A 13,965-nucleotide genomic window follows, 5' to 3' on the forward strand; every position below is an offset into this window, starting at 1 on the left:
TTATTATTATTTTTCTAAGATGTTCATAACCTGGGTCACATGTCCTTCAATATTAGATTTGTTTTTTATTAGGTTGTTCTCTTCTCATGACTTGAGTTGCGGGTTTAGCGAGTTAATCCGATTGACTCAATTTTTTTTAATTGACTTTTTTACTGGTTTTATCATTTATTATTGTGTTTCATTGAGAATTAGGCTTTATGATTTGTTTTAGTTTGCTTTTTATTAGATTATCTCAGCTTCATGACCCGAGAATAATGCTTAACAAGTTACCCTTGGCTGACTTTGCTTATTTTTGTGTTATTTTTTTAATTAAAATTTATACAAATTTCATCGTTCAACATTAGGTTTGACAAAGTCAATTGAGGATTAAAATTTATAATTTATTTTGATTTATTTTCTAAGAGGTTGTCTCAGTTTTATAATGAGAGTCACATATTTGATAGGTTAAAACATGTCGTGTTTTTTTGTTATTTTTCCTACAAGGTCATCTTCGTCTTATGACCCTGGTCATGAGTCTGATAGATTGACCCGAGTTATTTTTTTATGTTTTTTTTTATTTTTTTATCTTATCCTTCAACATTGAACTGATTAGGAATTGAACTTTAAATTTTATTTCAATTTGCTTTCTATGAGGTTATCTCGGTTGTGGGTATGACAAGTTAACTTGGTTAACTTTTTTAGGTTTTTTTTATTGATTTTGTTTTTCATTCTTATTCTTTAACATATGGTTAATTGCAAATTAGACTTTATAATTTGTTTTGATTTACTTCCTATAAAATTATTCTAATCTCATAACTCGGGTCATGAATTTGAAATGTTAACTCGGGTTAACCCAAGTCAATCCAATATGTTGGTATGTTAATATTAAAAAAAAAAAAACTTGAAATTTTTTTGAGTCAAATTATATTTTACAAGTTTCTTTTGAACTTACAAAATCATCCCTATCATATTAGATTAATCTCCATGTAATTTAAAATCTAAAAAAAATTAAAACATTAGCATATTTAATTTTTTTTTTAACTTTTATAAAAGAAATTAATGCGTATCACCAGTGAATTATGTAATCAGGAATTGATTCGGAGCGCAATAATTCGTTTCAAAAGTTGCATCTGATCGGCCCCAGTCATCCTCTCTCTAGATTTGGTTGTGTCGGGTATATTCCACGCGTTTCTACGCTCATCCTGAAGCCTTTTTATTAAACTATTTGCTCCACTTTACTCCAATAATTTATTCCACAGTCTTGCATTTGTTTTATTCTCGTTTCTCCATTCTTCCATTTGTTTAATATTTTTGCTGGTAAAACGAGCCACCTGTCAGCTGATAGTCGAGTTTAAAATATCTTCTTGTGCTTGTGTATGATTGGCTTTTGGTATGATGCGGTGGATAGCCATCTACCCTACACCTGTCATTGTCAATCTAGGGCAAACAGTGTATCACCCTTGTGCATGTAGAATGACAATTAAACCCAAAAATATCTGAAATATTCTCTTGATAGATATGAAACTGCAAGGATGGATCGCAAACGGAAAGTGGGCCTGGTGTGCCTATATATAATCTTGCAAGTTCGGATAGGTTACATCTATCTCAATTAATTTTTTAAAATTTTAAAATTAATTTTTTAAAATTAATAATTATATAAATTTTTAATAATTTTAAAACTTGTTAAATTCAAACTAATAGTTTATAAAAAGTAAATATATAACCTAATCAGTTAAGCTACATCGTCAGGGTTCGAGATATATTAATTATTTGAAAGTAGGTGGAAGATATTTTTTAAAATGTTTTTTATTTAATACTATATTAAAATTTTATCTTGAAATCATCGCATTAAAACTATTTAAAAATATAAAAATTAATTTAAAATTAAAAAAATATTTTTTTAAAAAAATACGACACAATTAAAATCCTAAATATAACTGTATTATTGAACCTTTTTGTAGGAAAAAAGAGTATTGAACTTTCTTTTTAATTTTTCTCTGACCTATTTAGATATTTAAGGTATAATAAAAAGATTCCATAACTTAGTAATAGTAATATGTATCTCCATCTCAAGAGAAGGTACAACTTCAAGCTCCGAAGAAAATGAAATATAATTAGCTACAGCGCACCCTACGCTAATATGATTTTCAGGAATTTAATTTAAGGTGGTTTTTATTTTTTTATTTTAAAAGTATTTTAAAAAAAATTAATTTTTTTTATTTAATTTTTTTTAAATTAATATATTTTTAATGATTTTAGATTATTTTGATGTTGATATCAAAAATAACTTTTTAAAAATAAAAAATATTATTTTAATATATTTTCAAATAAAAATTAATCATAATCTTATTTCTAAATAGATACCATGTGTCGGAGTTGTATGTTCTTTTTTACCTTATTAAGGATGATGACGTTATTGACTTATTTTTTGTTAATTAAAATTAACTTTTTTTTTTTTTTTTTGTCTAATCAAATTTTAAACAAAAGGTTCAAATCTGAACTTTCAATCCCTCTTTAAACTCGAATGTTTCATGATAGCATTAAGATAGTTTTAAATAAAAAAATCAAATTTTTATAAAAATATTTTTTTAACCATAAAAAATAAAATAGGCCGGGATTTTTCTTTAATTTTTTTCCGTCGAAAGGTCACTGTCAGTTTTGCACTGAACAGTTTCATTGGTGCACAATTAATTTTATTTATTTATTTATTATTATTATTAAGACTGGTACTGCACGTATATAAGAGACACGAGGGTGGGTCTCATAACTCCTTTTCTTTTTTGCAATTTTCATTTTATTCATCCATTTTTATGACCTAAAAAAACATCAACGGATGCCACTGTCCTGAAAACGAAAGCTAGCTGCAAACTCACACTTCATCCAGACTGGGTTCCATTCTCAGACACCACCATTACATCTCCATTACTCCAGACCGTTCCAGAACATTCCCATGGAGTCCCTATCTCATAATAACCGCGTCAAGAAAAACAACCCCATTATTAAATATTGATCCAGAATCTTCTATTGTTACAAAAACTTGTAATTAATAATAATATTACTATACTTGTAATATTCTTATATGGATGTTTGCTATTTGTTAATGTGGTTGAAAGATCTTTTTCGAAGTTTTTTTTATTTTATTGATTTTGATGTCTATATCATTAAAAAAATATTTTAAAAAATAACAATTCTATCCTTTTCTTTTTAAAGTAGTAATGACCATGACAACATATAAAAAATGATATATATATCCTGTAGAATTTTTATTTTACTTTTAGAATATAAATTTTCTAAATTCAATATCCAATCAATAAAAGAAATAAAAAAATGATACCAAGTTAGAATTTTTTTTAAAACAATTATATAAAATCTGGGTGAGTTATTTTTCATAAACATATGATCTATTACCATTTATGTTCAAACACAATATAAATAATACGAGTTCTATATAGTAGCAATGACCATGACAACATATAAACAAAATTATAATAATATAATTAAATTATTAAACAATTAATTATATTATATCACCACGGAACGCGCTGGAGAATACAACTAGTTATTTTTGTAAATCAATATTATTCCAACTAAAATTATACATCAGGATAGAACTTCCTTAGGTCTAGGTATTGACAAAACAAAAGCGTGCCAGGGGAGTACTTTCTCAAAGGAGAAATAAGTGATGTGGGGGCGAAGTATCTCACACTGTCATTTTTTGCTTCTTTTATGCCTTCGTCACCCGCTCAGGCTGCTGACTGTTGTGCTCTCATGCTTTGAAAAGAAGGAAAAGGCCAAAAAAATAATCTCATCAGCTTATTTAAAGACTAACCGATCCATATAGCCTAAATTTCACACCTCTCTGGTTCCCCAGCTCCTTACACCTCCTTTGTGTTTTTCCATCAGTGTCATTCCTGCCTAGCACAAAGCTCCTACTAACTCCTAATCAGTCTCTCTTCCTCTCTTTTCTGATTCTTAATTTCAAGAGTGATAGTTCCCATTTTCAATAGCTTTCTCAAATTTAGTTTACATATATATCCCTCACTGTATTCTTCTCAAGATTGGGCCTTTATACCAACTCAGTCTGCACATCGACCTGAAAAAAGAGAGACTACCTCAAATCTTGTCTTTATATCTCAGTGAGCTAGGTCGGTTTCCAAACCAGGAATCATCGCGGCCGAGAGATCAAAGGGGAGTTTACAGGATCTAGTTCAAGTACATACTCATCAGGCATGGCATCTACAGCTATTCCACAACCAATGGAGGGACTCCGTGACTCGGTTCCTCCACCATTTCTCACCAAAACTTATGATATAATAGAAGATGCAAGCACAAACCATATTGTTTCTTGGAGTAGAGGTAACAACAGCTTTATTATTTGGGATCCCCAAGCCTTTTCCACGAGTCTCCTCCCTAGATACTTCAAGCACAACAATTTCTCTAGCTTTGTTAGGCAGCTTAACACATATGTAAGTACTTTTTCCTTATAACCTTCAGATTTATCAACTTAATTTAAGTAGGAAAACAATTAAGGGAGTGATGGATATTGGTTTTTTTGGATTAGTATCTTCCTGTAATTTTAAGTGGGCTCTCTTTCTAGATGTGACTCCTTGGTTTGTTCAAGAACATGCTAGAAATTCATAGCTTTCTCTTTTTTTTCAAAAAAAATATATTATTCTTTTCAGAAAAGATCTAATCGGTCCCTTTTTTGTCCAATTTATTAATTTAATCGGACATTTTGCTTGTTTGATATATAGTTTGAAAAGGGCCACTGCTGAGATCAAATACATAAAATAATATACAAAGCTATTATTAGGTTGTTAAGCATTTGTAGTGTTTCCACATTTGGTTTGTTCAAAAAATTATGACTGTTTGATGAATGGAATGGAAGTTCATTAAAAACTCAACCTCTCTAAACCCCTGATAATTGCTCATAAATTTTAGTTCATCCCTTGTAGCTCTTGAAAACTGTTGTTGAGAGTGCAGATAGTACTAGCTTACAATTCATTTTTTGGTTATCTTAGCCTTTTTTTTGGAATTGATCAAAGAGGATGGGATTTGGATTGTGTAGGGGTTTAGAAAGGTTGATCCAGATAGATGGGAGTTTGCTAATGAAGGGTTTCTCAGAGGGAAAAAACATCTTCTCAAGAGTATTAGGAGGAGAAAAGCTCCTCAAACACTAACTTCTCAGGCTTGTGTTGAAGTTGGAACATTTGGACTGGATGGGGAAGTGAATCGATTAAGGCGAGACAAGCAAGTACTAATGGTGGAACTGGTGAAGCTTAGACAACAACAACAGACTACTAAAGCTTGCATTCAACTTATTGAACGAAAACTTAAAAGGACTGAGAATAAACAGCAACAGATGATGAGTTTCTTGGCTAGAGCAATGCAAAATCCCAACTTTGTGCAGCAACTAGCCCAACAAAAGGAAATGAGGAAAGAACTTGAAGAGGCGATTAGTAAAAAGAGAAGGCGACCGATTGATCAAGGGCGTAGTAATTTTGAGGTTGCAGAATTCGGCCATGGCGAGGGAGTAGGAACATTTGTTAAGATTGAACATCAGGAGTTTGGTGATCTTTCTGAGTTTGACGATCTTTCTGAGTTTGACGTTCCAGAATTTCACAATCCGGCAATGAACATGCAAGGACTAAGTGAAAACCAACTGATCAACTTGGTGGAAGAACGTATTGAGAAAGGAGAAGAACATGGAAATAAAGGTAACGAAATTGATGAGGGTTTCTGGGAAGATTTATTGAACGAGGATATTATTGACGAAGAAATAGCAGTATTGGGTAGCGAAGGTGAAGACGAGGAAGATGTAAGCGTGTTGGTTGAACAGCTTGGTTACTTGGGTTCCAGTACAGAGTTGAGGACTTGAGATTGACTGCTGCTTATTCCTTGTTGCTTCGCTGGAGTAGGAAACTATTCTAATTATCAAACTTTTTGGTTCTTGTGGGTTTGAGTCAGATAGCCTGGCTGACAAAAGCCGACTGTGTAGGGTTTGATTTGGTATTATTGATAGGAGACTGCCAGTAAATTTAAAACAGGAAGAATGTATTCCAAGAGGGGAAGCAATATATATATATATATATATATATATATATATTGCAGTCTTTTCTTCAGAAATAGATGCAGACGCATTCATTCTGGGATATTTTACAAATGATCATTTTCTTTTCTAGGTTTCGTTGAACATTAACTGATTTTATTAACTGATTATAATCACTTGTTCATCTCATCTCTTTAATTTGTCACTTAATTATGTGATCAATATTATTGACACCCAATTAGCTTGGAAAACCATGGTACAGCTTCATGATCATCTTATTTTTTTTTTATCACTAGTCTTGTATCCAAACTTGATGATCTTACCCAGAGAAGGTTTTGGTTGTTACATATGGCTACTGGCTAGGACTTGATCATGTGTACATATACACATGAAATCACCGGTGAGCATGCAAGTTACCTGACAAGCTACCTAAAAAGCACAAGCTTGGAATAGTATCGAACTTGTTTACTAAAAGAGAAAAGGAATGAAAGCGTCAGAGTATTTTAATGTATACAGTTGGGTTGAGTTTGAATATATGATTGTATTCTATTTAATTTTTTATATTTTATAAACAGTAAATTTGATCTATTTAAATATTTTTGGATTTAAACGTGTTAGATATATAGGGTTTCACTAATTTTTGTAGGGTTATATAGATATCTACATCTTGAATTTATATTGTTAATTTTCATGAGTTTATATTTAGAGATGGACTTATAATATGACTATAAATGTCATTAGATTTAATTTTTATTCCTTGCACTATTATTAAATTTTATTAATTACCTTATTCTCTCCTCTAACAAAGGCAAATATTTTTTATTATGTTAAATAAATTTAATTAGAATCCCACTAACAAAACTTTTAGAGCCAAAAAATTTCTAAATAAATTACAAATAATATTCAATTTACAAGTTATCAAATATAAAGATAAAAAAAATAAATGTTATACGAGTTGGGTCACAATATTAACTGGATTTTAAAAATCTTGATCAGTTACCAACTTATGATATGTATTTTTTTTATATTTTTTAAAGTTTTATAATTTATAATTTTCTCGATTTCTTGAGCTGGTTGTGATTATTCCATTTGGTTGTGCGCAAATTGAAACATGCATGAAAGTTAACACTCACACACACACGTGTGTGTGAATTAAATAGATGTTCGCTGATGTCTTAAACTAAGGATGCTCTATATTAAATTGGCGTAGCACTTTTTTTATTAGGTAAATTTTACGATCAAAAGTCAACCATTTCCACTTCTAAGTCCACAATTAGAAACTTTTTTTTTTTTAATAATAATAATTCGAAAACCTTAATTAAACAGCTGTAATCTTCTTCTTCCTCTTCTTCTTCTCCTCTTTTTTTTTTTATAAAAAAATAATCAAAATAGTTTTTTTTTTTTGCAGGAGCTAAGCATGTGGATCACTTCAATAGTACATAATTACATTAGTTTATTGAAATCTTAGTTCCAAGTTAGGAGACAACGAAGTTGAAAATAAGCAAATTGATCACTATAGTAGCTCGTATGGTAGATCACACAGGAAATTGGTTGAATATGGTCATCAACAGTTGGCTTTTGAAGCCGTTCAATCCCCTGCTGTTGAATAATTTTTTATTTTATTAATGTGGATGCTCGGACTAATTTGTTCGTATCTCAATTAATTTTATAGATCTTGAAATTAATAATTATATAAATTTATAATAACTTTAATGATAATTTTTAAAAAATAAATCTATTACATTACCGGTTAACTTATATTTCTAAGCTTCCGCACCCGTCGAACGATATTTACTGCACGAAGAATTTGTTCGTGTAGGTAAGCGTCATGAAGAATTTTCTGGAAATGAAGTAGACCACGCAACAACGAGCTGCAAGTTCTAAGAAATTACAAAAGACAGAATTATTAACTTCGGTGTCCATTAGCGAGCGTTTTTAACTTGGAAACCTTATTAAATTTAATTTGGATAAGTGCTTTGGCCAGTAATTGAAAATAATAAAACATAAATTTAATTTTCGCAGATGACCCGGTCATTGTCAATATGAGAAAATTTTTTTTATCATGATCTTTCTTTTCGATAGCTTCTGAAGACTCTAGATAATTAAATTATATATATAAAAAAATATAAATATTAATATATTTATAACCAAAAATATTTTAAAAAACAACCGCTATTATAATTTCAAACACTACCTTAATCACATTATCTATTTATGAGCGTGTTTGATATTGCATCCAAAACGTTATTTACTAGAATTATTTTTTAATATTTTTAAATCGATTTTATGTCCTCGCGTCAATAATAAATTTTTTAAAATAAAAAAAAAATATTTTTTTAATATATATTTTTAAAAATAATTTTAAAAAACAACCACTAATTATCATTTTTCTAAGTACAGGGTATAATTCATGAAAGCTTAGTCAATTAACCCCGTTTGTTTGCTGGAACATAGTTTTTTTTTGGAAAATGAATTCCGGTAAAATGAATTATTTTCCGATATTTGGTAGTATAATAGAAAATAAGTTGGAAAACACTTTCTAGTGTTTGGTTATGTCATGGAAAATGAGCTGGAAAATAACTTATTAATGTTTTATTTTTTTCAAGTTTATTAAAATAATGAGGAACAAATCTTACAAATTAAAAAGTTGAATGAGAATGAAATTGAAAAAAAAATATAATTTCATAAATTATCTCAAATAAAATAAATAATAATCAAAATAATAGAGATCAAATCTAAAAAATTAAAAAATTAAAAGATGAAGAAATTAAAATAATAATAATTAACATTTCATAAATTATTTCAAATAAAATAAGTAACAATCAAAAGAATGAGGACTAAATTTGATAGATAAAAAATTTCAATTAAAAAATGATAAGGGAAAAGCAAATAACAATTATAAAAATGAGAACCAAAATTAATATAAAAATTAAATTCTAAGGGATGAAATTGAAAAAAATATATTTAAAACAAAATACATATAGCAATCAAAAGTTTGAGGACCAAATTTGATATAATCAGCAAATAATATGACATTTCTAAATTTTTCACAACTTTCAGAAAGTGTTTTTCGTTAACCAGAAAGTGTTTTTTGCTGACCAAATTTTCTAATATTAAATAAACACAAAAACATTTAGAAAATGATTTCCCGAAACCTCTTTTCAGGACACAAAGGCAACATTAAACTCTTTAAACTCCAAGTCAATGGTGATGACATTAATGTGGTGGCATGCACGTCCAACGAGGATCAAATTTACACAATTAACATCAATGGCTAATTAGGCTATGTTTGTTTCCTGAAAAGTAATTTCTGAAAAACTACTTTCTAAACTTTTCTATATTTGTTTGCCATTAGAAAAGTTGGTTAACGGAAAACACTTTCCAGTCAAAGAAAAATTTGACTTGGTTTTTAGGAAAATATTTTCCTGGAAAATTTGAGCGGAAAACACTTTCCGGAAGTTGTGAAAAATTTTAAAATGTCATATTATTTGCTGATTATATCAAATTTGATCCTCAAACTTTTGATTGCTATATATATATATATATATATTTTTTTTTTTGTTTTGAATATTTATTTTTCAATTTCATTTCTTAAAATTTAATTTTTATATTAACTTTGGTTTTCATTTTTATAATTGTTATTTGCTTTTTCTTTATCATTTTTTTATTGAAATTTTTTATCTATCAAATTTAATCCTCATTCTTTTGATTGGTACTTATTTTATATGAAATAATTTATAAAATGTTAATTATTATTATTTTAATTTCTTCATCTTTTATTTTTTTTATTTTTTAGATTTGATCTCTATTATTTTGATTATTATTTATTTTATTTGAGATAATTTATGAAATTATATATTTTTTTAATTTTATTCTCATATAACTTTTTAATTTGTAAAATTTGTTCCTTATTATTTTAATAAACTTGAGAAAAATAAAACATTAATAAGTTATTTTCCTGCTCATTTTCCACGGCATAACCAAACACTGGAAAGTGTTTTCCAACTTATTTTTCATTACACTACCAAACATCAGAAAATAATTTACTTTCCCGTAATTTATTTTTCCAGAATTCACTTTCCAAAAAAATAATTACTTTCCAGCAAATAAACGGTATCTTAATTAAAGAGAATAGTAACTGAAAAACCAAACAGAAAGTGACTGGCGAGAATTAATGTGACAAACACCAGAAAAGACATGGAAATAAATGTGTAATAACATTTTCATTTAGCATGAAAATTGCTTTCCCTGAAACTGAATATAGTAGTGAGTACTTAACTTACAAACAACTCTTAATTACTATGATTTATAAGCTAATATATACTTTAGGGCATGGGTCATATACTGAATTAATCAGTAAAATACAGATAGAGTGGTATTTGGCAAATTCCAGGGACTGCTGCCGACGAAACAAAACTGTGCGCAAATGACAAAAAAAAAAAAAGAAGAAAAAAAACAATAAATTGAGCTTGTTTATTTTTGTAGTAAAAAAATATTTAAAAAATTAATTTTTTTTATTTTTAGATCGTTTTGATGTTTTAATATAAAAAAATATTTTTTTAAATAAAAAATACATTAAAAAAACAACAGATACTATATGAATAAATATATAAACCATCAATTCTTTGCTTTCGTAATAAGGTAAAGACACTTGCTTTTTTTTTTCCTCATTCCTTTTTAGAGTAAGGAAGACGATCTTAAATTGCAATTGCAGGAAAAGAGAGATAAAAATCCAAATTAATCATAACTCCACTGCAACTAAATATAATTAAATCATTAAACTTACAGCCAATATCCCAAGTTTTTTCTATTATTTAAGGATAAGCCGCTTGTAAAACACAGTTTAAATCCGTTTCTTGAGAGTCAAAATATTCCTTTGAATCATCACAAGTCAACGTTCTAAATAATCCATTATGTAATTCAGTTAAAGCTCTACTAAAAGAATTAATTATTAAATCCTGTAGTTAATATCATCAATAAACAAAAAAGGAGAATAAAAATATCAAACATGACATGTCATGGCATCCTATGCGCTGGCACAGCAACGAGAAAGTATCCTATTTGTGTTCAAACAAATTGCGTGGAAGGCATGGTTTTTTAAAGTATTTTTTATTTAAAAATATATTTAAAAAATATTTTTTATTTTTTAAAATTTATTTTTGATATTAATATATAAAAAGATTTAAAAACATTTAAAAAAAATTATTAATTTTAAAAAATCATTCAAGTTTTAATAAAAAACATGTTGAAATTTTCTCCAAAACAACGAAAAAAAGATAAAAGAAAAAAGAAAGTTGACCCCGCTCTCTAAAAACAGATAAAAAAAACACAGCAACACTCTCTCGCTCTACGCCTTTACCTCTGCGATGCCAATTGAGTCGCCGGACTCGCCTTTTAACCAAAGTTGACCCCGCTATCTAAAAACAACCGACTGAAATATTCCAATGGGAGCAGTGCCTTCAACGCCGCGCCTCTTCGGCGCTTGCCCTCAGTGCCGAGTATTTAATCGGTTCATTTGTCGGTGAGAAGACGTTTCCCATAGGTTCTCTCCATGAAGCCTGCAAGCTCTTCGGTCAGTTTATCACGAAACCTCCTCCTCTGTTCATTAACATCTTATCCTGCATTATATAATCTGTGTTTGCTTTAATTGTTACTTTATTCGCACACAAACCATGCTCTCTCTCTCTCCTTTTCCTCTTCATCATTTTTTAGTGCATTCGCTTCTCTGTTTATTGGAACTATAATTATAGAAATTATGTATTTTTAACAAAAAAAAATTTTGTGCAGCACAAAATAATTGTTATACTAGGCATCTGGCGAAGATTTTGATTCACTTATCATGGTGTTTGCAAGAGTGTGTTTCGAATTCTGTTGCACCTTCGGAGGTTTATGCGAAGGCTGTTAATGCGGTTTACAGTTCATCTGTTTTTTTGAAGTATTTAATTGAAAATGCTCAAAGCAATAATAGCATCAAGGAGTTGTATTTGTCATTGAATGTAAGCGAACCAGCACCTAATGATTTCAACACATGTATTTCATTTTTGTTATTTGGTAAGTAGTGCAAATTGAATGTCAGGGTGTAGGTTTGTTTCAAAGCATCCATAGTCAGCAACATTTAAGTGTTTAACCTGTTCTCTTTTATTATTGTTTTTGAATCGGCGTAGTTTGGCCATCTTTTCTTCGCAGGAAAAAAATCTAATGGCAAAATGGGTGCCAATAAGCTACAGTTTTACTCTATAATTGGAAACTAGATTTGCATTAAGGTTATGCAAAGAAATGCAATTGTCATAGAAGTTTCTGAAAGTTTAAATAAGTCCAAACATTTAGGTGAAGAACTGCTGAACTCCCGCCTTTGTGGTTGGTTATACATCCTCAAACAGCAGATTAATTATGTAAAGGAGGTCAAAAGAAAGTTAGATTCGAACTTTTGGACTTTCAAGGAATAATTTCAGGACAAATCTTGGTGTTTACTGATAGAATATATTTATTCAAGCCCAAAGAATGCCAATTGTGTACTTTAGACTCTCTGCTTTCAGTTCTATTGAAGTGTTTGTTTGACAACTATGCTTTCCAATACAAGTAAATCATTGTACGTATGCTGAATTTCTTACATGTGCAGATCAAAACATCGAAAATCTTGTCATGCATAGTGTACTCAACTTCATTGGCTCTGTTGAAATAAGGTACACCATGGATTTATCACAATGCTCACTATGTTAAGATTTTGTGCAATTTGATCTTCTAAAATGCGTTATTTTTGTTCCAAGTTCAAACACATACCTTCTACATCACGAGTTGCTCAATTTCATGCTTATTGCAATGTCAACCCAACTTCTCTACTGACTATCTCCTGGACCAAGTGACACGAACCCTTTTATTGATGCAGCCATGGTTCAGGTTAGGGGATGACCTTTGGCTTTATTTCTTGTTCTAAGTTCAGAATTGTTTAGATCTTGCAATCTTTTTTTGGACGTCTTCCATAATTTGCTGGAAAGTTCTTTGGTTAATTTGGTTGTTGGGAGATTGCTACTTAATTATACAGTGCAACCTTGTATCCCATTTAACAGTGCATCTTATTCAGTATTTTCTGGCGAGAGTCAGCCTGGAGTTTTGTAAAGAGTCGGTTCTGCAGCTCATATGATGTTCTTATTAGAGCTTCCCTTTATTTAAATAGGCTTGAACTAGTACTCTTTCTCATTTTTGTCTCATTTGCATTGCCTGCCTTATGCTTTCAAGTTTGGGTCATATTTATCAGACTACGAATAATGGTATTAGTGTCAAAGCATTGTGAGCATATATTTCTCCAAAACTTCTTTCTTAATTCGATTCATATATTTTTGTTAGCTTTCATATATTTTTTTCTTAACCCATGGATTCCCTTTCAAAGATACTATTTGAAACTCAGTGACCTTTTTTAGCTTTTCTTTACCATCAATGCTTTTGTTGACTTTATATATTTGCTTTGCAGCCACTTTTGTTTTATTGCCATTCAATTATTTGGTCTGTTCAACTGGTGAAGGCTCAAGAAATCCATTGGCAGACTGCCGTCTTCATGGGTTGCTTATACTTAATTATTAATCTTAAGTGTGTTGTTGGTGATGAGTCCATGACAGACCGAAGCAATGAAAATGCAACTGCAGATTCTCTTTCTAAAGGAAAAACACACTTCTCTGACTTTCCTTACTGCAAAGCCTTAGAAAATGCAATGTGAGTTCTTTTTAAAAAAATTTTTCTCAAATTGCTTTGATATGTTGTATGTTTTTGCCATATTACTGAGTAGTGCCATGCTTTCAGTTGATCGTGTAGATATCGAGGGGAAGGCGCACAGTGGGTCACATGTGAGATTGCCATTTGCATCTCTGTTTGATATTCTTGGCATGTAAATGTCTTGATCTTTTACCTCCATGACGAGAGTGATTTCTATGGTTTAAGTTATA

General features: G+C 29.7%; 1 protein-coding gene and 1 pseudogene across 1 annotated transcript; both read left to right on the top strand.

Moving 5' to 3' along the window:
• Positions 1 to 3,682: 3,682 nt before the first annotated feature.
• On the top strand, positions 3,683 to 6,217 carry LOC7467507 (heat stress transcription factor A-6b). Its single transcript, XM_002311606.4, has 2 exons — positions 3,683 to 4,445; positions 5,048 to 6,217. Exons 1-2 carry the CDS (start codon positions 4,209 to 4,211, stop codon positions 5,855 to 5,857), a joined length of 1,047 nt encoding a protein of 348 aa, XP_002311642.1. The 5' UTR covers positions 3,683 to 4,208; the 3' UTR covers positions 5,858 to 6,217.
• A 5,103-nt stretch (positions 6,218 to 11,320) lies between these two features.
• LOC18101572 (uncharacterized) lies at positions 11,321 to 13,490 on the top strand (annotated as a pseudogene).
• Positions 13,491 to 13,965: the final 475 nt, after the last annotated feature.

This window comes from Populus trichocarpa, chromosome 8 (genome assembly GCF_000002775.5).
Source record: "Populus trichocarpa isolate Nisqually-1 chromosome 8, P.trichocarpa_v4.1, whole genome shotgun sequence".
Classification (NCBI taxonomy): Eukaryota; Viridiplantae; Streptophyta; class Magnoliopsida; order Malpighiales; family Salicaceae; genus Populus; species Populus trichocarpa.

What these genes read in the sequence shown, in the direction of transcription:
- LOC7467507 (XM_002311606.4), top strand. Translation starts at nt 4,209, where the DNA reads ATGGCATCTACAGCTATTCCACAACCAATGGAGGGACTCCGTGACTCG. An exon ending in TTAGGCAGCTTAACACATAT is followed by an intron (nt 4,446 to 5,047) that starts GTAAGTACTTTT and finishes TGGATTGTGTAG; the next exon opens with GGGTTTAGAAAGGTTGATCC.